The 24,940-nt window shown below is 37.3% G+C and overlaps 1 protein-coding gene across 3 annotated transcripts in view; it reads right to left on the bottom strand.

Annotated features, from left to right (window-relative positions):
* Nucleotides 1-4,545: 4,545 nt before the first annotated feature.
* LOC108973749 (mucin-19) overlaps nt 4,546-24,940 on the bottom strand; it is a 22,562-nt gene continuing 2,167 nt past the window's right edge. For all 3 annotated transcript variants that reach the window (XM_018941217.1, XM_018941216.1, XM_018941218.1), the window contains exons 2-6: nt 24,141-24,285; nt 7,304-8,790; nt 7,086-7,235; nt 6,425-7,012; nt 4,546-5,691 (exon numbers count right to left, since the gene is read on the bottom strand). In XM_018941217.1, coding sequence (XP_018796762.1) covers nt 5,462-5,691; nt 6,425-7,012; nt 7,086-7,235; nt 7,304-8,790; nt 24,141-24,154 — 2,469 coding nt within the window. In that variant the 5' untranslated portion in view covers nt 24,155-24,285 and the 3' untranslated portion in view covers nt 4,546-5,461. The remainder of the gene's footprint in view (nt 5,692-6,424; nt 7,013-7,085; nt 7,236-7,303; nt 8,791-24,140; nt 24,286-24,940) is intronic.

Raw genomic sequence — 24,940 nt, 5'->3', positions numbered from 1 at the left:
TTTAAACTTCTTCTCTTCTGTAGTTTTTTTGGTTATATCCACTTGCAAGTTCATTTAAAGTCATTTTATTTAATTAGTTAACACAAAAAAGTGCACTTACGATGTATCTTAACAAATGTTATTTTTTCTTTACTGAACTTGAATTTTTCCGGAAGCTAATGTCCAAAAAATACTAAATCTGAGTGAGGCGTGCAAAAATTTCAAGTCGATCGATATAATTGGAAAATATTCAGACAATTCACGCTATTAGAAAATATTTTCTTTACGTTCATAGTTTTTTGTATCCATTTTGAAGTTCCCTACTTTTTAGAGAAAAAAAACGGAGAAACTTCAAAGTTAATGGGTTGATTCCAATTATCGATGACTCGTTCGACCATTACAACTGGTAACTGCCGAATGACTCGCGTGATATTTTACCCCAAGGCCGGAATCGATGACATACTTTAGACTTTACCTCGCAGCAAAAAATGTGAAATTATCTGCTTACCGAAGAGTAATTGGGAAAATGGGCCTCATCGCTGGACAAAATTTGGTCGAAAACGGCGGATCTTCTTATCAGTTTTCAAGAGCCCATAGAGTGGCTTCAGTTCTTGCACAAGTTTCAGACCTTGAGGTACAATGCGCCAAGTCGTAACGTCAGTCGGAGTTGCTGCAAACGGCGCCGAATGGACTCTCGACGGTCTTCGTGTATACTCTCAGCTTTAGCTGCTATATTTTCTTCACTGCGTGCTGGACGTGGTCAAATATTATCCGTATTAATAATATTAGTAAATAAATGGCCATTTAAAAAAAGTACATCTACTCGGGTCACCCTTTATATTACGAATGAATGTCGAACACTATGGCAAGCAGTTGAGATGTTTGTCGACAATTTAAGCTTATAATAAGCTACTAACCACCCTGATTAATAGAACTGTCAGAAACAGAAAACGGTTCAAAAAGAATTTTCTGCCTAATTTTGAGGGCATTTGAGTGTGAATACACTGACTATCTTTAATTTAGATGTGCATATTTTACTTTTCAGGTACTTATGCACGTTACTAACTGAACATTTCGCCTAAATTGATATTAACTTAATTAATTATTAATTAATATTTATAATTTTAATAATTTTAACAATGACGCATAAAACATAGAATTCTAACAGCTAATTATTACCTAAATTCACTTTCTCGCGAAATCATCATTTCAGATAGGACCCATTTCTGGCTTAATGGCTTCGTCAACAAACAAAATTATCACTATTGGGGTGAGTCATACCCTCGTGTGGGTCAGAAAACGCATTTACATCCCGAGGAATTTCCGTTTGGTGCAGATTGTATTATGACGGTATCATTGGACCTTATTTCCCAGAAGTTGGGATTCACCACTATCTATGTGATGCCAACAGGACAATTTTTAAGCACTATTACTTTAACTTTTGCGATGCTGTCGTCATCGGGTGGATGTATGACTCACATGAGACCCGTTTTCAATATCTTTACCCAAATATTTAACACTGAGATAAAGTAGACTCCTTAAAATACATAGTTCTGCTACATATTAAACGATTCCGTAGCCGTGATTCCATTGGCAACAGAAAATCTCAAGCAAACCGGTTACTCAGTTATTGTCTCCATGGTAGAAAGGGCCGAATAACCCTTTCGTGTCGTAAACAAACACCTGACTCACACATACTAATTGACATATAGTGATCAAATTTCACACGAATAGAAACAGTTTAATTGGACCAGACCGAGTTTAGTTTGATCAGATGGTACTAGAAATTAATGCAATTCACTACCTGTATTAACATAGATTCAATCGAAATTTAAATCTTAGTAATTTAGGTTATGACCGTATGTGGAAAGAGTTCTCATTACCTCCACAATGTTGAAGTTCTAATTGCAGAGCTATTCTTTACCGCCTGCGTGCACAACTTTCCTAATTTACAACACGCAGAATATGAGTTACACAATTGGATTGGTTTACAATGCCGGCATGTAGGTGAATCGTGATTATCAAATTATTCCTTGCTTGGGTACTCAGCAGCCAATTGCTTACGAACGCAACTAATTTGTATATGTGTGAGTGAGTACTTAATGAGCAAATCATCATCATATTCGCATAACGGTATATATATGCAACACACACAATCGGCATGTATGCATGAATATAAGAATGTACGAGTTGAAAGTGAGTGCAACGTTTGAGCTCGTACATAATGCGAGTGCATGCATAATTTGTTGTTGTTACCCACAAATAAGCCACATGCAGTGTGCATCCTATAATCCTTTTTCTTCTAAATTCTAACCACGTCCTTGCAACTCAGTTAGTTGCAAACAATAGTGCAAACATAGCTCAGTGCATTTAGGCCACATGCGCCCATTGTCATTGCGGTGGCGGCACATTTCCAGGGACGAGCCCTGCCAAGGCCATAAACAAATGATATGCAGTCGTACTTCGGTACCAGTACAGTGCGTAACGAAAGTATGCGGCTTTAATACAATTTTACTTTGGATTAAATTTTGTATTTTCTATTTGGTATTAGTGAGCACGGGACAAGATTTTTTTACCAATTGCCTTATACCATCCGTAAGTGGTTCCGAATTTTGTTGAGTTAAGGCTTCATATGTCGATACTTAAATGTTACACACACCTGTACTTATTATAATTTGCACCAGTATCTAATGCTGCGCCTAACCCAAATCATATATTCTTAACGTGTTCCAATATCTTAGATCTATATCTTGTTTTCTGTGTTCATAAGTTAACGTCATTTTTGTTTTATCGATAAATTTTAATGTTATCGATAAAGTGGCAAAAATTCAAACAATTTCCGAAACAAACAATAAATATTCCGAAATTCTAATAGTTTTAATGTTATCAAAGCATTTTAATGATATCGATGAAGTGGAGAAAATCCAAATAATTTTAGTGTTATCGATGAATTGGCAAGAATCCAAACAATTTTAATGTTATCGATAAATTTGGAAAAAATTTAATAATTTTAATGTCATCGATAAATTGTCAAAAATCCAAATAATTATAGAATTATCGATAAACATTCAAAAAAATATCAGTGTTATAGATAAATTAGCAAAAATCCAAATAATTTTAATGCAACAAAAATTGTTTTCGGTAAAATAGCAAAATTACAAACAGTTTTAATTATAAAATGGACTTTTTTGCAAAAATACATTTCTCATTCGAAAATAACCAATGCTTTTAATGAGACACTTTGGCTGTGGAATGGAATGGTGCACTGAAAGATAATATTTTCTTTTACCAAGTCATAGTTAATCCATTTTATTAATTTTTTTGTGGAATATTTCTGATAAAATTAAATTTAACAACAAAGGGTATTTGTATCGACAGGAAAATAATGGAAAAATATCGATAAAATTGTTTTTTAAAAGTAAATAATTTAAAAAAAATTTTAAAGTTAAAGACTTCAAATTATCGTTTATTGTTATCGATAAACAAATGTTATCAATTTTGAAAATAAAATACAGTTTTTTATAGTTAGAAAGTGATAAATTATCCATTATTGATATCGAAATGGGTTGAATTGAGTCAAATAAAATCGGGTGAAAACTCGCGCAGACTCCATAAAACCAACAAGCCTTAAGTACCTGAATGTAATCCTTGCAAGTTCAAAAGTAAGAGCTGTTCGGTTATACCTGACGTAGATCCTCCTTACTTGTTGCTTTTTAGTTATTAATTACGAATTTTGTTTTTGAACTTCCAAGATATATTTTAAACCAATTGACGATAACGAGAGCAAAACAATAAAAAAATATTGGCAAACAGCATAACTTCCAACTTGCCTTTGTTGGCCAATCACAAAGAAATTTCAAATAACATAACCAAAAATTGCAAAAAATTCCAAGAACATTTTTATATCTTGCTGTTCATATGTTTGTACAGTGTGTGGGCATTTACCCTTGCATGCTTCAGTACGCCACGCCGCAGGCCGCAAGTAAGTCAAAGTTCGAATGCAGCGACTTGGAAATGTGATTCTATTCACATTACCGCAGGCATTCAGGTAATTTTGTGACATTTCCTTGGCACTAGACCATTAAAAGACGAAACCAAACGAAACGTAACGAGGTGAAGACAAAAGACAAAACAAACGACACACCAGCCAAGTTGCCAGCCTACAACGACAACAACAAACTAACCATAACAACCGCAGCAGAATAACCAAGAGACACACACACATCCAGGCATGCATATGTACACATATGTTTATATGCCTATGAGCACACATACATACACACACACTCATGTTATAAAAAACTGTTATTAGCTCATGATTTTTACGAGTGGAATAACGAAGCTGTAAACACAGTTTATGAGCTAGCCTCAATGAGCTTTGCACACATGCACTCACTCACACGCACACATGCACATTCGTGCTATTTAAAGTGTTTTGTGAGCCATTTGCCTGTGTGTGTTATGACCGTGAGATAACTGCGAAGCACCAGCATGCAGCAATGCAGTGCCGCCTGACGCCTGAATGTAGGCTTTGTCTTCGCGCAAAAGTTCATAGCTCGTGCAGTATTTATATTTTAAGATAAATTTTCTTTTATTTGTCTTTCTCTCTTACAAATTTTCAATTTAACTTCACACATTATTGGGCAAATAGTACTTGTACAGTACATTAAAATAGTACATAACTACATTACTTGCATTACTTGTATTGGCGTGTGTGATTATGTAAGTGTGTATATATGTGTGTGTGTGTGTGTTTGGCGTTTATGTGTGTTATGTGTGTTATGTGTAATATAAAAATCATAACTTTACTCAAAAGTAATAATAAAAATAATCGAAATTTCATTTAATTTGAAAATTTTCTTCGCCTTCGTTTTGTGTATACATTTCGTCATGTATGTATGTATGTTTGTTTGTTTATATGTATGTAATTATAAATGCTTACAAAATTATACAATAAAAGGCACACACTTAAACTACGCGTACATATGTAGATACTACACTCAACACTGGCAGTGGAGTACTAAAAAGGGGGCTTACAGCTCGCTTTCGGCTGAAGCCGCGAAGCGAGTGGGCATTTACAAAACAAAAAAGAGTATATTTATATGTATGTATATATAATATTAAAATAATTAATAAAAATCGACTGTGGCCGAAATAAAGCCAAATAGGTTTTCTAACGAGTATTCTTGCTTTTGTCTTTAAGTCAAACTACAACAAACAAATAGTTAGAGTATTAAATCATACAAATTAAAATCTTTTCCCATGATTTTTCTTATCTTCATTTTTCTTGTTTTAATTTTTTTTTTTTTTTGTAATTTTTGTTTTTGTCTTAAATCAATCCAAGCGTGGAGCATCTAATTGCAGTGAGGTTAACAGTTGTGTCCCGCTTTTGTTTCCTATACTCCGTTATCAATGCTCTTTCGTATGGTTGTCGCTCACACACATCGGGATTTATTTCATCACATACGGACGCTCACAGCTTTTACAGTATGGTGCCGGGTTTGCGCAGCGGCAGACGCCTTCTTTGTGTTAGTAGTCCCAAGCCGCGTGCTTGTTGTTTTGTTGTCGTTTCGGCTTCATCGGCAGCTTCATCCTTAGCGCTGTCAGCATTTTCGGCGGCAGGCGCATCGGCGGAAGCGGCTGCTGGTGCACTTTCCTCTTCCGTTTTCGATTCTTCGGCAGCGGTGGCGTTGTCCTCTTCAGCGGGCGCTTCTGCGTTGGGTGGGAGGTGAGGAAAAGGATATTAAATTGGTCAATACAATGTGTATTAAAGTAAAAATGAGTTTAAAAATTTGTTAGGTATGGTATAAAGACAATCGAAGGCATAACAGATAGATAAGAGAATGGACCCAACTCATTTATTGTCAGCACAATATATAGTATACCCCACAATATACGAAGTCGAGAGCCGTTTTCAATCAATTTTGAAGACCGTGGTCGTAGTTTGGGGCTTGTTCTGTTTCAATAATTTTGCTGATATTTAAGTTATTTGCTATAAAGTCCAGGAAGAGATAGGATTCCAAAAAAGGCAGTATCTGGGAAGCTCTGGTTGTGTTCAGATTTAAGCCATTTTCAAACTATTCATACAATAATGTTATTCGAACATAACTAAATATTTTTTTTCGCTTCGGTGGTGAGGAATGATATGAAATTTCATGCAAAGGAGGATGGGAAACTCCCATTTTCAAAGCTATCCACTGGTCCACTTGTGAGACCAGAGAGAATTTTGTGTACCTGGCTATGTTACTTAGAGGTTTATAGGTTATAACCCGATTTGCCAATTCTTATCATTAGAAAGTAAAATATCACGTTTCAATAAAGTATGCCATACTAACTTTAGTTGTTTAAAATACCTATTAGAGGTCTGAACTTTGTGACCACAAACTCTAATTTGTACGCAAATCTCTTCGAAATCTATAACAAACTCAACAAATCCAAGGCTCACCCGTGGTGGAGTGTCCGAGCTGTAGACGACGCTTGGCCAACAGTGGATTGACTTTGCGTGGCGCCACTGGCGCTGGTGCCGCCTTTGGTTTGGCGTTCTCAGTCTTATGCAATTGTGGACGCGTCTTCAGACGATTCAGTCCATGTTGTGCTGCGGGCTTTGCTTCCGCCTCGGCCGCCTTTTCAGCGCCCTCCTCGCCATTTTCGTCGTTCTTGACGTCATTGTGATGACTACTATCCGCGGCTGAGTCATCAGCTGCTGGTGCTTCAGTGGTGCGTGCTAGCTTGCCGCGTGGCAACAAACGATTGCCACCTGGTCGTGCAAAACGTGAGGCAGGTTTCGCTGGTGCTGGAGCTGGTTTCTCTTCGGCGGCGCTGGCGGCTGTCTCCTCATCTTTGTGCTCCTCTTCGGCGGCAGGTTTGGCTGTGGTGGTGCGGCTGCGACCACGCAGGCTTAATTGTGGACGTCCACCGCGCAGCGTGCGTGCTGTCGTGCTGGATACAGATGCTTCCTCGTTTGCCTCCTCAGCGTCAGCGCCAGCTGGTTTCTCGGTGGTTGTTGTGCTGCGTAGATTGAAACGATTGCGTGCTGCATTGGAAATATACATATGGTGAGTTAATAGTAACTTCGGTTAATAGACAACAACTATGTATGAACTTACGACGGCCACGTCCAAAACCAGAGCTTACTGGCTTCACTTCCTTGGGTGCGGCAACTTCTTCCTCCTCTTCGGCTACTGGCGCCGGTGCTGCGGTAGTGGTGCGTGCTCCTGGACGTGCGCGACCGCCAATCGATGGACGTGAGAAACGATCTATAATAACAAAAGAGTTTATTTATGTGAAAACCATTTTTGAACTCCATTGAAGGTGCAATACTTACTCTTGCCCGTTTTCGGTGCCTCCGGCGCTGGCGCTTCTGTTGTCGTTGTTGTGCTTGCTTCGTTCTTGCCACCCTTGTTCAGCTTGAAACGATTAGGACGAGCTGAGTTCAAGCCGGGACGCTTACCCCCAAACAATGAAGGCGCTGCTGTGGTTGTTGTAGTCGTTGTTGTCGTTGTAGTTGCCTCTGTGGTAGTTGTTGTGGTAGTAGACGTGGTTGAGCTGGGCGCCTCATCCACAATTGTGGTCAAACCTTCGTCATCGGGATTTGTGGTATCTGGCAGCACAGTGGTCACCTCGGTATCAGCATCGGTAGTCATATCCATGTTGAAGTTCTCATTTTGTAAAATCGCATATAAGTCTAATGCGGCCTTCTCCATCGGCAAGGTGGTCTGTTCCACTTCCTCATCTGCTGCATCTTTAATGGTCACATTCTCTTCATCACTGCCAATGGTTGGCTGACGGCGTTTCTTCTCCTCGGTCTCTTTCTTTTCAGCCGCCGCCGCTGCAGCTGCTTGTTCTTGTTCAATGGCGATTGCCGATTTCGTTTCAGTATCGCTATTACGAATGCCCTTCACCTGTTTTTCGTCCGTGTTGAAGGTTGCGCTATCAACCAGTTCCAAGCTGGGTCGTTTAACGCTGATCTTCTTCTTCTCGGCGGCGTTTTCAAGCGAATCTATAGCGGGCGTTGGCTGTGCATCCAAATTCTTGCCACGGCTGGGAAAACGTGTATTGGCCGGCAGACGTTCGGCTTCGACATCATCAGCATTGCTGTCGCTTAAGCTAGATGAACGTCCCTTGGCCTTGTTGCTGACCAGACTGTTACTAGCTGGCGCCGCTGTGGTGCGTTCAATGTTGCTGTAACGTGATTTGCCGCGTTCACTTGAGTCGGCCTTAGCTGGCGCTTCCGATGGCTTGGCATCATCCTCATCTTCATAATAGTAGACATATTCGTATTCATAGTCTTGGCCATTTGGTCCCTTTTTGATTTCAATTCGTGACTTCTTATTATCCGTACCGGCAGCTACAAAGTTAAAATCGTGGTCGAGAAGACCGATATTGGAATCATCGAGTTCGACCTTACTTATCGGCGCCGCTGTAGTCAATACCGCATTTCTAGTATCGGCTATTATACTTTCCTCTTCTTCCTTTTGCTTGCGTTCCGCATCGATTTCGGCTTTAATCTGTTCCAACTCCTCCTTCTCAATGGCACGTTTTGCCTCGATGCTCTTCATTACATCCTCATTGATGAGCGCACTCAAAACGGGATTCAGTTCGGGGCGTTCTTTGGTCGGCAATAAATTCATGGTGCCCTGCAGTAAGTCCAAATCTGTTTCTGGCAAGAAGGAATGTCTTGGTATTTTATGTGATGTCTGGAAGTCATTTTCGTCCGGTCGCTTATGTGAAGTTTCGAATTGTATTTCGCCCGGCAGCTGTTCGATGGAGTTCTGCGCCTTGGCCAGCAGCGCCAGACAGCATATTAATTGACTGCAAGGACAAAGGAAATGGGTGTAATTAAATATTTCACTTGGCCAGACGGCATACAAAGTGTACAAATTTGCATAATCGCGTAGAAGGACGAATAAATTAGTCGAAGTAATGGCGAACACGCTGGTGATGGTAAAATAAGTGCCAATAAATGATGGGGCAAATGGGTAAACCGGTTAGCCACATAATAATACTTGTATCTTTTTATGTATGTCAGTATGTATGCAGGCTTGTACATCAAACTGTAATTATTATTGGTTAATGCGACTAAAGAATGCCGTAAGTCGTCTGTCGCATGACTGGTTGCTATTTCATTATAGCTTTGCATAAGAGAATACGAGTTATTAGCAACAGAAAGTGAAGGTGTACAATAATAACCCAGTAGGAAAATAAGTGTCGTTAATAATTTCGTGGGATAATGGCTAAATGGATCCTTTTTTACAAGTTCACAATTAAATATATGTTTTTTTCTTCCTTTATTGATTTCATTCTTTATGGCTCATAAGATATTTCATTTCGATTGAACTCTTGACAAAAAACATGCGAAAAAATGGTACTCTGAAGATTTTTCAGTTTCCAGCAATACTTGTGATTCAGATGCATTGTTGATTGATGAGCGCGCCTTCAATGAAAAGTCGAACGCTTCAGCTCAAAACCCAAAAAACAAAAAGTTGATTTACTGATAATCAATCTCTTTGTGGTTTCTCTATCTAGAGATTATCACGCAGGGAGCTAAGCGGGGTTCAAAGTTTAGGGAGTCTCTTGATGCTGTAGCCAGGTATGAGAAGTGGAAATGGCGTTCTATGTCATGAATTAAGAAGAAAAACTGTCAACCTATAGACTAAATCAATAATCATTTATAAGGTTTGTTTTTATTATAACTTACATATATTGTGCAGGCTTCTAGATTCGATATAGCTTTGCTAAAATTTAAGTCATGCGAAGCCTCCTGCCGGACTGATATATAAACGCAGATATTAAACAAAGAATCTGAAACTATTTTACAGACCAGATTTATAAGCCCAAATTCCAATTTTTATAAGCAAAACAGGAAAGAAGAAAATACTGAGCTCTTGATAGGTCAACACTACTTTTAGGGGTGGAAGTCAAAGATATCTGAGATTCAAAATATGTTTATATATTTAGGAAGCTGTATTCACATTCGCCCTAATCAGATTCTACTTGAGCAAGAAAATTTTTATAAAGAGTCCTTCGATTAAGGTGGATGTTGACATAACTTGGCTTTGTCAAAGACATTATATGCTTATAGCAGTTAATTAGCTTCACTTAAAGAAGTAATTTAATTGGAATAGAGTTGTTTAAAATAAGATTGGCAAAGTCTCTCTCTCTAAAGTCCCAACTAAGTTCTTCAGTGATTAAAAAATCGTATGCTTGGAATAATATAAAAATTAGAAAATAGTTACTTTGTGAGTATCTTATTTTATATTCGTCTAACTATATGATCCCATAGATCTTAAGGTGTTTGAAAGAGAAAATTTTTTTGAATACTCAAGAACCTTTCTTCGTTTACTACGGAAAATGAACGATATATCCTCTGTATTGAAATACCAACTGAAGAGAACTTAACTTAAATTGTTGTTTTCGATTAGCGATTCGTTCTTTGTGGATTCGGCAAACGTCACTTAGGAAGACGTAACGTCGTTAAAAGAAATGGAATCAAACTATACATTGAGATGTTATATATCTTAACTTAACTTAACTTAATTTAATTCAACTTAACTCAACTTAACTTAATTTTACTAAACTAAACTTAACTTAACTAAACTTAACGTAACTTAGCTTAACTTAACTTAACTTAACTTAACTAAACTCAACTCAACTCAACTCAACTAAGCGTAACTTAACTTAACTTAACTTAACTAAACTTAACTAAACTTAACTCAACTCAACGTAACTTAGCTTAACTTAACTAACTTAACTTAACAGATTAATCTAGATTAGTTACCGCCGAATGCAATGGACCGTATCATTTAGAAATACATATAGTATATGATCGCTTCTGATGGAATATGTGTACGTCCTACCTGGTTGATAATTTCGATTTATAATAATATATTGGAGATGTAAATATGTATGTATGTACGTGCGCGAATAAATCACAATCGACTTGCTCTGTCACAGCGCTGCAGTGGCCACCTACCGGTATGTGGCGTGGCTGCAACGGTGCGACGCGCATGCGCAAATGTGTCGCGATACAGTTACCTAGCCACATTACATGCGCACTACACATTCACAAGCATATGAATATACTTGGGCGTATAAAAGGTGATTTCTGCACAGGCACCGTTTAGTGTAATGTGCGGCAGATGCTTTGCCAAGCCCAAATAACAGTGAATATAACAGGCGATATAGCGGACAGACACACCAGAGATAATCAGGCACATCGAACAATGCGCCAATAAGGCGAACCGATGCGAATCGCTGAGGTCGAACTCTTGGCTGATGTGATATGCCAGCGAATACGCCGCAAATCTCAAGAAATAAATAAAGACATATGTGTGTGTGTGCGAGTCTGCATGTAGACATATGTTGCCTTTTGCATGCATTTTTTGTATGCTGGTTTTTATACCCTCAACAGGGTACATTAAGTTTGTCACGAAGTTTGTACCAACCAGCAGTAAACAGCGGGGACCCTATGAAATATATATATGTGTACTCTATTAATGATCAGTTTAACCTTATTAGTCTTTCTGTCTGTTCGTCCGTTTGTTTATTCAGCTTTTGAGATATCGATCCTCAAGAAAAATATATTGGACCACTATAACATATAGCTGTCATATCAGCTGATCAATCAAACTCAAATATCTTGTAAGAAATCTCTTGTATCTGTGAAGGGTATTATAGTTTCAGTGCAACCGTTGAAGTCTGTTTTTTCTTGTTTTTTTTTTTCTTTTTTATTTTTATGTTGTTGCTGATTGAAATACCAAAGGTATGCCGTTGATGTATATAGATGGCAACAAAGCAAAGCTCAAGGCAAACTGCCAAGATGCTTAAGCGGTTCGGGCCAAGTCAGCACAATTTACTTATTTTTCAGCCAGCAATACGCCTATGTATGTATGAGTATGTACGCTGTAGAGATGTAAATCGTACGTAATGTATGGCCGTGTGTGCATGGACCAGTTCGTAGGTAAAGCTTTATTGAGCGCGCAAAATCGCAGCGAAAGTGCGCTGAAAAGTGAAGTGAGTAAAACAGACCGGGAACTTGTTTCAAATACTCTATTTCTCATTATGCGACCAAAGACGGCAACAACAGGCAATAGCAATCTATTTTCCATATTGCAGTGTACTTACACATACACAGACTTATGAATATTTTGACACACACGCCCGCATCTTTGTTGCCACCACGGCAGCCAAGTGTGGTAAACTGGTAAACCGGTTAGTCGTTCATTTAGTTGTCAACAATTTTACCGCCGTTGCCGCTGTTGCTACCACGCAGATACTTGAAATGTGGCAGCAATAGCTGTAGTTTGTAGGTGTATACCAATGTAACAGCAGCAGTTGGGATGCAGTCAGCCTTTTGGGTATAAAATATACATAAAGCTTAATTAAGGCTCCGCTGGGGAATTGGAACCAATACTTGGAACATAAAGAGTTCACCTATTGTGTGGAAGAAATATTTTGATAACTGCTGATAATAGTTGAAAATGAGATCGTAGAAAAACGTCACATATCTTAAATTTTCAAAGGTGAGCGTTAAGACTTAACGTCGATCCAAACCCACCGAAAACAATAGAACTATGTTGCATGATCAGAAGTCAAGCATCTAAGGAGGGACAAGGCGGATATCACCTATGAGCAAGTGGGGAATCAAACCCGCAACTGAAACCAACTCATTACGTCAAATAAATAGCCATTATTATCCGATATAAACTTTCGAGTCGCGTCAAATATTGGATAAAATTACTCAACGTTTCTTCAATTAGCTTCTTGACAGTGAAGTGGATAAGAAAGCAAAGCAAATAGGTCTGATAGTGAAGAAGGGTAAGACGAATATCTTCCATCAAATAAATATTCGTAACACTCACGACTCGAATTAGACGCCACTGTATTCGAAGTCGTAAATGATTTCATCTATATTGGAATCAGTATTAACACTAACAACAACGTCAGCCTCGAAGTCCAACGCAGCATAACTCTTGCCAACAGGTGCTCTTCGGACCGAGCAGGCAATGGAGAAGTAAAGTACTCTCTCGACGAACAAAGACCAAACTCTTCAACTCATCATCACCTCTATCTTGCTAGATGGTGCAGATACGTGGAGGATGATAACATTGCTGCTGAGTCGTCATTACGAGTTTTCGAAAGAAAGGTTCTGCGGAAGATTTATGGTCCTTTGCGTATAGGCAACGGTGAATACCGCAGTCAATGGAACGATGAGTTGTACGAAACATGCAACGACATTGATATAGCTTAGAGAATTAAGAGGCAGTGGCTATGGTCATGTCGTCCGAGAGGATGAAAACATTTCAGCTCTGAGAGTATTCGAACAGCCGTCGGGGGAAAGCAGAAGAAGAGGAAGACCTCCGTTCCGTAAGAGAGTGCAGGTGGAGAAGGATCTGGCTACACTTGAAATCTCCAATTGGCGCCAAACAGCAAAAGGGAACAACGAGTGGCAAGCTGTTGCAAAGTCAGCCATAACCTCGTTAGCGGTGTCTAGGCCAATAAAAAATAAGAGGAACTACAAATGGTTGTAGGATTAAGCCCAAATGATCCTAAAGTTAAAAAATCAAGGACGTACATAACATATGAGACTACCGTACACGACTGCTGGTATTGCTTGAAAAGTGGCAGCTTTGTTAACAGTATCCACTTGATATATGTTTATGTCAAAAAAAAAAGGCCGGATGCCCTACATAATATATTCATAAAAGATAATCGTAACGGGCTGAGTTGATGTAGCAATGTCTGCTCGTCTGTTTGTCTATATTTAATCTAAAACTTTGCTCACATCCTTCTCCCTCTAGGGACATGCAATTTTGTCGAAATCGTCGATAAGGAACCACAATGGCGTATAGCTGCCCTACAAACTGACCGATTAAATGTTTGCTGGGTAACACACTGCGTGGCAAAGCAGCAGTGCACCCTTTCGCTAAGAGAAAAAAACAACAACAACAATAACTGGTATAGTTACTCATACAAACTGTTATGTACATATAATAATAAAAGGAGCAAAAGAGTCTCACGAAATTAACCCATTTCAATGTGCAGTTGTTTTTACGAGTTCAACAGCGGCGCGCTGGTGGTCACAACAAAAGAGTGAGCGCGGCCGCGGCAGCGCCGAAAGCCAAAGGCAAGAAGCAGGCAAACGCTTTACTCCGGTTATGGTTGTTATCGCACACTGGTTACTGGTTATTACTCGATATTATGGAATATCGGCAGGAAAATGGGGCAGTGCAGTGCTGCGCGACGCAATGGAGCGTAGCCGTAACGCAGCACGCGAGTGACATGAGGGGTAGGCAGGTGACAAGCGATTGGATTGGAAAACGCAAGTTGTGCGCCGAGTGGTGAATGCTGAGTGCCTTAGCCCCGGCAGAATTATTACTCAGTCGCAGGCGGTGTGCTTGTGTGTGTGTGTGCGGCGCGAACGTAATCGCAATCGTATTGATATTTATGGCCTTTTATTTCTGTTTGTCATTCGTGCAGTCTTTTCCCTGTACAATAAATATTTTGTCGTACATTTTGCTATTATTTTTGTTGTTTTGCTTTATATGGACGTAATTTTTTTATTGCAGCTGTGTATTAATACTATTGCTGCGGTGGAAAAAACACTGCAAAGGTAGACAACTTCAACTTTCTGAGGCAACTCGTGGTCGGGAGAAAAAATAGCAAATATAGAGTGCAAAAACAACTTGCAGACCTACAACAACATACAACATGTTGAGCAGTCGCCGCGAGCGTTTTGCAGCAAAAAGTAAATATAACCAGCGAGCGTGGTGTTTTTATACCCTGAAAAGGTTATATTGAATTTGTCACGACATTTGCAGCAGCCGGAGGAAAACGTCGCAGATCCTATAAAATGTATAGTATACAAGTAGATATATGTACATAAGTTATCAGCGTGACCACCTGACATGATATACACGCAAACTAGGCGCTCGCTTTTTGAGATATCGAGCTGAAATTTCGCACACGCCCTTTTCTACACAAGAAGTTGCCATACAAACTTAATATATGGAAAACGTTTTATTTGGCGAAACATCTTAAATAACTCTTTTGGCAAAAGGTGGGGACTGTCACCGAAAATTATCCTCTGGCTTCACGACAACGGTAGTAAAGCCCATTATTTTCTATGGAGTCTTTATGTGGTGGAGGGCTCTAGAAAAGACCACACTTGCTAAATAACTCGAGAACGTTCAATGTGCGTTGCTCATCAGCATGTGTGCTGCATTAAGGTCCACTCCGACCATGGCACTTAACGTCATCTTGCTTATATTTCCCGTAAACATCGTAGTATGACTGCGAAAGTTGCTATCAGACTCAGAGAATCTGGGTTCTTAAAAGAAGAGGTATCTTAACATTTGGATATTCTCACACACTTTGACTTCATACCGGATCACTTGGAACATGGAGTCGCCAAACCGAGCTCTAGCGGCTCCTTCTCTCTCCATATACCGACGAGGGAGTTATGGGTGGAGAAAACCGGTGGAGGAGAGGGCCAGCTTGAGGGAATGTTGATTGAGGGTTGAGCTCTCTATCAATTCCAGCTTCTGACTTCCTGACTATTGCAGTGTCTTCCAAGCCGAAATCGTCGCCATTGAGGTAGTGGTAGATCTGCTGCTCCTGAGTGCAGCCTGCTTCATAGAAGTGCCCACTCGCTCAGACAGCAGAGCGTCGTTACCAGCCTTGAACTCATTAACAGTGCGTTCTGGGCTGGTCAAATAATACCATTGAGTGTATTTGTGATAAGACCGATATGAGTGTCAGTAAACTGCAATGCTGATGAGCTAGCAAGAAAAGGGAAAATTTCCGTGGAAATGGAAACCGTCGCCTTCTCCAAAGATATTACTCAGATTGGATTACTATAGCACATAGTAGCTGCCATAGAAGCTGGAACGGTTAAGTTCTTTGCTTTGTTCATTGTGAAGGGTATTGTAGTGGCGGTACAACCCAAATTAACGTAATTTCTGGTTTATTAAGGTTTTTGTTGTTGCAGTAGTAGTTGGTGTTGGAAAGACTGAAAGTGCAAGTGATTGCGGAATGAACAAAGCGGTCGGCATTCGTATTGCATATGGATAATGTATGTATATATACATATATGTGTGTGTATATGTGTATGGATGTATAGGTATGTGTGTGCTGCGCCTTGTGGATGCGTTTGACAGTCACTCACTCACACGCCGCTGTGTTTAGTTGGCGAGCAAAAAGATGTGAATGTGAATTATAAGTAATATAACAACAACAAAACAAGTTGTATAAATATGAATTTAAATATTTTCCATCGCTGCATAAGTGCGCAGACACGTTTTTGCGCTGCATTCCGCGCTGTTTGCTGTTGCTGCCTGTTATTAATATTTATTTTCATTTCTGCAAAGGTGTGTGTTGGCCTGAAGAAGGGTTTCGCCACAAAGCAAAATACGTGGCAGTGTGTGTGTGCGCGTTTATGCCGCTGCATAGTTAAGCGGTTTATTCATAGTTGAAGGGTAAATTTGAGTTGCTGTAAGCAGCATGCAACTGATTCAGTTTATAATTGGAAAAACAAGAGAATCATGAATAAGAAAAAAGCAAATTAAATAAAAGAGGCCACTTAACCTTCGAGGTTTTTGCGCTTATTCCATTTGACCGCTCCGACTGCTCGTGCCTGCATACATGCGTGCTCATATAGGTATGTGTGTTCAGAAATTAAATGATTAAATTCATGTCAGTGACTCACGAAATTTTTTCGAACATTTTCTTGTTTTTTTTTTTGTTTTTTTTTTATTTTTATTAATTTTATTTAATGCATTTTAATTTTGGCCAATTGTCGAAGCTACAAAGGCGCGCGAGCTAAGTTTGGCAAACTCAAATAACACCTTGATTTATTTGTGGCAGCTTAAAATAGCGTTGAACGTGTGCCGAGCTACAATTGTAGCAATAATAAATGCTTTAATTTGCGCGGTTAATAAGTCAAGGCGTTCGTGCAGAAAAAACATTTTGGAAGAAGTAAGTATTTTTTTTTTTTTTTGTTTTTGTCTTACTTTACTTCGATGTTTAGCACAGTGCTTTTCAAAATTATTCCAATAATGAATTATTTAAGGAGTTTGTATGCGTTTAGGCCTATTAAAACGCTTCGTCTTTAGGGAAACTTGCTGTTTCATTTGAGCACAATGGACTAAGTTTGAATGAAATGTCGTGAAGTTCGTTCGAGACAATATTTTGACCTTGTTTTTTGGGCTGCTTTAAATCATCTCAAATGGTTAAAACAGTAATTTCCTGCGATCGTGTTTCGTATTTTAGATATACATTTTCAATAACATTAGTTTGTTCGCATAAAAGTCGACATGATTTTGTTTCTTGAACTGCAGGCGTCCCTTATGTATCTTATAGCATAATTCTATTCCTGAGGATACATACTAAATGTATTTCCCAAAGAAAATTTTAATTTAAGATTATAGTACCCAAAGCCAGACAACATTTTCATATTGTTTTGACTAATTGTAGAGTTTCATATAATCGGATATGACATAATCCATGACATTTAGCAGTCAAATCCTTAGACAGACTTATAGGTTCGCCTTTACTCTGGCTGGAATAGTGAACAGTTAACTAGTTGGATAAGAGCTTATCAAACTGACTTAAAATTTTTTGTGACTTTTTAAAGTCTCCTTCCTTTATTCCCTACACATAAGGTAGGGTTTATGTTGTAGCTCCTAAATTTGCAAAAGGATTTAATTTGCCATTTTAGAGTATTACATAAAGTCTCATGAAAAATAAGCCGATTTACCTAACCTAACCTAAGAACGTGTAGATGTTCAGCGCTACTTAATCATGTATATGTTCAAGGCCCCTGAAACCCTTAGTATATTTCGAGGATGAAGCCGTGTATAGAAGTTCACGCAAGTGGGAAAAGTTCCTTGAGCGTCCAGAAATGATTTTTTTACATATAGCACAAGTAGTAAAAAAACACCCACAATGAAAAGATCACACAAGCCTCGCATGACCCCCTTTTAATAACAACCACTGCAAATGTGTTGAGCATTATGATTTAAGGGCATACACCTTTAATGTCTGGTTCTTTAATTAAGAAGGAGCCGCTGCCCAGCTGATTTATGTCCTCGTTAGAGTAACAGTTGACATCATCAACGTCCAAGAAGTGCAATGTGGCTTGTGGCATTTACTACAATGGCCAAATAAAGGAGCGCAAATTCGGTGTGGGATTCATGGTGAGAGAGACTCTATCGCGCTGTCTTGACATTCACCTCGTTGGACAAACGTCTAGCCACAATCCGCTTCAAAGCGGGCTTCTGCAGCATATCGATGGAGGATAAGGGCGACATGACCAAAGATATCTATTATGAGCGCTTGGATCGCACATATGAAAGCTGCGATTTCGTTGATTAAATTATGAGAGTAGAGCCTCCAGCTCTGAAAGTATTCGGCGCTGTACCCGCCGGGGGAAGCAGAGGAAGAAGAAGACCTCCACTCCGTTGGAAGGACCAGGTGGAGAAGGACCTGGCTACACTTGGAATATCTAATTGGCGCCACGTAGCGAAAAGAAGAAACGACTGGCGCGCTGTTGTTAACTCGGCTATAATCGCGTAAGCGGTGTCTACGCCAATTAAGAAGAAGAAGAATTTATTTATGACAAGCAGACAACAAATTTATTTACTCATATGCATTTTTTTTTAAAAATAAGTTACTTTGTGAGCTTTCAAAAAAAAAAAAAAAAAAAATTTTTTAAATAAATAAAATTTTTTTAAAAAAAAAAAAAAAAATAAAAAAAAAAAAAAAAAAAAAAAAAAAAAACATTTTCCACTTAACATTTCTGTTTACCAAAACAAATACATTTGTATTATTTTAAAAGTTATTTTAGTTAAACTAATATATTTAATCTCAAATATACACAAGCTTCTGTGTATATATGTATATACAGAAAATTGGTTGTATCGCTTTTATTCGATTCGATTTTAATTTCACATTTACAACTGCAAATACAGTTACATTGATTTTATATTGCAAACTTTTAATTTCATGCCAGAATAAAGCTATTTCTTTCGAGCTATCAAACTATTACCACAAAATTCCCGCAGTATGAAAATGTGTGAAAACCCCTCAAATAAAAAAGGTGATTTGTAAACTACTGCAAAGTGCAGTCATAATATTTGAGTATGAGCTCATAAGCTGCACATTGCGGTTAAAAGCAAAACATACAAAAAAAAAAAAATAAAAAAAACACACTCACTGCCACAACAAATATTTGTAATTATAAACATTTTCCTTTTAGCGCTCGTTAATTGACGGCTATTTTTTTAGCTGAATTGTTTTTTTTTCAACATTTTTGTTATTTTTTTATTATTAGCGTTGCTTTTATACCCTGAACAGGGAAAATTTAGTTTGCTACGAAATTTGTTTTACATAAAGAGAACCGTCGGAGACCCTTAAAAGCATGTATTTAAAAATGTGGGTATATGTGTCTGTGTATACGCAAACTAATCCCTTAGTTTTTAAAACTTCGGTCTGAATCGTGCACTCGTCCTTTTCTAAGCAAAAAGCGGCTCATTTCTTGAAGCCGCCAATATCGGACTACTGAAGCACATAACTGCCTTGCAAACTGAACGATCGGAATCAAGTGCATGTATGGAAAAAATTTTCATTCATTTTAAGGCAATAATGCAATCAACAAAGAAATTGTGCAAATCGGACCAATATAGCAGGGAAAATTTGTTTAGTTTACAAGTTATCTTCGAAAAATTCGGCAAATGTTAAGCACTAACGGCATTGCTACAATCTCCGAAGAAATAGTGCTGATCCTACCATTATATTGACTCATTTAAGTAGAGGGACTCTCTTCAGTAGCATTTTTTGGACAGATCACGCGTGAGTCATCTGGAGCTGTCCAATTATTTTTATCCAGGATGGTCTAACACTTATTATGAAATACTTATGTCTGAACAACGTTTAAAAATCATTCAACATTATTATGAAAATTCTCGTTCTGTAAAGAATATGTTTCGCGCGCTTCACTCAACTCATGGTCAACATTGTCGGCCAATTAGCATACTAAACGCAACACCATCACCCATTTTGAGACGCAGCATTCATTATTGGATAATATTCGATTAATAGACCACGTCCATCAGAAGGGAAGCAAATATAGCAGCTGAGAGTGTACAAAAAGACCGTGGAGAGTCGTTTCGGCGCCGTTAGCAGCAACTCGGACTGACGCATGGAGCGACTTGACGAATTTTATATTGAGATCTTATACCAAGTTCAGATCGACACTTAATCACACGATTTCGGCTGCTGAGTGGTTTATCCCACTAATCTTAGAAATTTATCAAGATTTTGCCATTCAAAAATGACAGTTCAAAATCACTTCATCGGAGTGATTTGAAACTGATCCACGCTAAATCTCTCTGTGTGACTCCGACTTTTATTTGGCAGCATTGGAAATCTATTACATTATAACAGCTGATTTAGACACTACAAAGGGAAAACATATAAACAAACAAATTTTTTTTACAGCAATGGATCTAATTTCACCTGAAAATCGACTTCGCAAATGAAAAAATGAGTCCATTATTTCCACAATGTGGAAAATATTTCAAAGAATACGGCTTTTATTACAAAATACTATATGACAATGTTTTATTTTCATAAATATTGATTGATGTGAATTTTTGAATGCCAAAAACAGCTGTTTTTTAATCTTTCCCACGGCAGTAAGAACACTGTTGGGTTATGAAATGCTTAATTGCAATCTAATCTTTTAAATTTTCGGTCTGAACATGGTATTAAAGTGAAAGCGTACAAAATAAACTTGTACGTTTTTTTTAAGTAGATAACCTTAGAATAAATTACCATTTAGCATATAACTTCCAGTCAACTGATCAACATACAAAAGATACAAAATTTTTTGTACCCTTTGCCAGAAAAAATGCACCTGTGAAGGTTATTATAACTTCGGTGTAACCGAAATTCACGGCTTTTCTTGTTTTCGTTATTTTTGCTGTTTTTTTTTCTTTGTTATCTTTATTTTTTAATTGCACACATAATCTCTTTGATGTGCTTTGTTTATTTTTGCTGCTAAATTGTTTTTCATAACATGCTTTTGCCACATGTAGTTGCTGTTGTTGTTGTAGGTAGAGTTCCGCTTCAACCCAAATTGAAAATTCGGAAGTTTCATTGCATATAATATTTATATTTGTAATACATGTAAGTGGGCGAGTTGGCGGGAAGCTGAGCGTGAGCGGATTATATAAATTATACATTTACTTGTATGTATGTGTATGTTTTCCATCGTAGCTGTATGTGTGTGTCGGTGCTTGGCAGTGCAGTTTATTACTCAATAAGCATGATGGCAGCATAAGCGCACATATCTTTGTACATAAGTCGGCTGGCTGCCTGATGAGCATTAGAAATTCGTTGATTTAATCTGTACATACGCAGGTTTACCGTTTTCTTTTGGCAAACCATACGGTTAATATAACATTCATGCTCAGTTAAACAAGTAATTTGCACAAAATTAATCAATGCAGTCGTAATTTATGATTCAGCAGACAGACATGCACACACACACACTCTCTTACATGCTTATATGCATATATAAAAGCTTACAGATAAACACATAACAGTCATTGTTAGGCACCTTCAGTGGTGTGATGTCTGAGTGAGCGACGCGAAAACTCACAATTATGTGGGAATGAACGCGCCCATAATTCATGCAGTTTCCACCCGGGCCACACACCCGCGCTTCAATGCGCACACCATTGCCTTCCACACGCGCACACTCAAGCTTATATGGGTGCTTCGCACGTACGTGTACCGTTGCTCGTGTGTTTGGCTGCAAAACGAGTTTCTTCGCAGCGTCAGCGACAAGAAATGCACTGAGCGATTGAAGGCAAACTTGATGGAAAAATGAAATGCATTCTTGATGACTACAAAATAGTTGCTTTGAAAGGTATGCGTGCATTTACATACCAGCTACTACATAACGGTATATTGAGTTCATATGCAAGACTTGCTTTGTGCTTAAAATATTAATTTTAATTTAATTTTCTTGTTTAACACGAGATTTCATCGACACCTTGTGCTTGCTAGCCTTTTTTTTATTCAGTTAGCATGCTTATACTACATACTGGACTTTAGGTATTAGCATTTTGCTCCGATTTAATACATAAAATAAATTCTTAATAAGTTCTTACATGTATTGGATAACTAAATCCGACTCAGTGGTAAAAAATTATAGATTGCGCTTAGACTTTTCAACAGAGTTAGCTCATAAAATGGCAGATTTTGGATGAGTAATGTTGTAGAGGTGGCTGATTTCATTTGGTGGCTAGGTACATATCGTCACCTCAAATGCTAACATCAAAAAAAAAAAAAAAAAAAAAAATCGAATATCGAACATCGAACATCGATCCCGGCCAGATATAATAACCAATATATAACAATTTTTTAACCAAAACTCAAATTTGGTTTCAATGTGAGTGGTTTCTAATATTCGTTTTTCCTTCTCCTGCAAACTTACATATGAAAAGTAATTTTATGTCATTTTGCATTTACGGTGACGATTAGCGCATATGCTGACTATTCCGTAGTCATGCATGTAGCGATTTTTCTGTACAAAAAATGATTTAGAAGACTTCTTTAAAGCGACCACAAGTACTTTTGTGCTATAAAGCTTTGAATGAATGTCGTTAAATCTTAAAAAAATGATGGAAAAATTAAAGACAGTATGTTTTAAATTCTTGCTGATAACATTATACTTGCATATCTCTCCAATAACCGCCCGAACACAGTTGTTTTGAAGAAAATTTGAACAAATTACGCTATCCTTAGGATGCTTCTGTTATTGTGCTTAGTCCGCCATGAAATTTGAGACCATAAAGATGATTTTACTTAGATTACATTAGAGAAATAAATGAGGTTGGCACCGTGACTTAGATCTATTTTGCTCTCTCCAAATGTCAAAACGACTCCTTAACCCTAACATAATGATAAATTCCAATATACTGCTAGGTGCTATCTATAGTTGGAAACATGAATCCAAAGGTCTTTATCCTCCATGTACAGACTGCTGTACAGTCAATTAGCAGATATTCTGGAGTTTCAGGCTCCTTGTCACAGAAGCGGCAATTCGGCCGAGTTCATCAGTCAATTCATTACCGGCTATACCTTTGTGGCCAGGCCTCCAGAAAATGTGCACTTAGTTAAGATCTGATAGACTAGTCAGGCGCTCTATACATTCCTATACCAATTTCCGATATTAATGTTGACATGCAATATTAGACTCAATAAGTAATAATAATTAGTGAAGTATTTACATTAACACAAACTATTGTGGGTTTCTTAAGAGGGTCGACATTATACAAGCTGCTTCAAAAATGGTCGAATAAGCCGTATCCCATTTGTAATATTTTGCCTTTGCACATAAACTTTGCAGAACCTTCGAAGTTAAATCTGTGCTCGTATGCTGTTATCGTTTTCACTTTCTTAAGCTTAACTCTATATATTTAAGATAGAATAAATTAAGGTAAACTCGTATTTTGATAAACGTAACTGTGTCGAACTGTGAGCTATTAGGCTTTTTTTATGTCTCAATTGACTTATGTATTTCAATAGGAAGTCCGAACTTGTTTCGAAGCAATTTTATGCATTAATATTTATACACATTAGGAACGAAAAATTCTATTTTATAAACAAGGAAAATTAAATTTTACTTTTTTAAAGGTTTTTTTTTCAAATTAATTCTTTTTAACAAAATTTTTATTTTTTTTAATTAAATTAAGTTTTACTTCTCTTAAAGATTTGTTCTTAACCAAATTTTAATTTTTTTAAATTAAATTTTACTTTTTTAGATATTCTTTTAATCAAAAATTTAATTTTTTTTTATTTTTCTAAATAAATTTAATTTTACTTTTCTTAAAGATGTTATTATAATTCTTTTCTTTTTTTCAATTTTTGTTCCCACTTATTGCATTTAAATCTCTATTTAAATTTTAATTTTCGTTGTAAAGAATTTTGTTAGCTCACAAAAAAATATCGAACTATTTTAAAGGTCATGAGGCCAGCCTTGCAAAAATAGGTATGCGCCAGCGATAACCCTCATGAGATCCTTCTCGCACGATTATGTAATTTATAGTTGCAGTGATGCAATAACAGTTTTAAAATTTTCAATTCATACTTACATTTTCAGCAACATATTCGCCTTTTTTGTTGTAATTTCTTGTTATTATTGTTGTAAATTTTGTGCACTGAATATTTGATTATCAACTCCTTTCGCTGCTCAATATTCAATATTCGTTTGAATGCGGGCCGCAATTTAATGTACACCTGCAGTTGCAAGTAAAATTAAATAGAAAATTTTATTTTATTTTTTTATTTTTTTCTCGTATATGTTGTTGCAAACAAAACATGTCAAACAACAACACACAGAGTTCATGCACACAGTACGGTATTTAGAGTTTTTGCTTGCGATATGTCTATTTGTCCGCTGAATGTATTGTTTAGCCGTCAAATATTTTGTTCAACAGTTTTGCGACTTTCACTTTTCACTCAAAATAACGACAAAAAATATATATTAAATTAGAAATGCAAAAAATGTTTTGCATTTCATTTATTTTTTATTCGAAAATATGCAATTTTATTTTTTAGTCCGATCGACCGATTTTTTGCAGGCAGCGCGCTCTTTTAATTACTGTTATAAAATTTGCGAAAAATTTGTTGTGTTTTGGTGTAGTTTGCATTTTAAATTTGTAGTGCACACGGAACATATGTTGTTGTAATTGCCGAGTAATTTCGTTACTAAATGCCGTGCAATAACTGTTCATTTAGTGTCGCGCACGTATTTTAAGATGGAAAGTTTACAGTGAAGAGGCGATTTTAAATTACAAATTATTAATGGAAATTAAAAAATAACGAATAATTTAAAAGCGTATAAAAACTTTTGCAAATAAAAGAAAAAAAAATTCAAATAAAAATAAAAATA

The sequence above is a fragment of the Bactrocera latifrons genome, unplaced genomic scaffold (genome assembly GCF_001853355.1).
Source record: "Bactrocera latifrons isolate USDA-ARS-PBARC rearing strain unplaced genomic scaffold, ASM185335v1 scaffold_5, whole genome shotgun sequence".
NCBI lineage: Eukaryota > Metazoa > Arthropoda > Insecta > Diptera > Tephritidae > Bactrocera > Bactrocera latifrons.
This window is presented reverse-complemented; position numbering and strand designations above follow the sequence as displayed.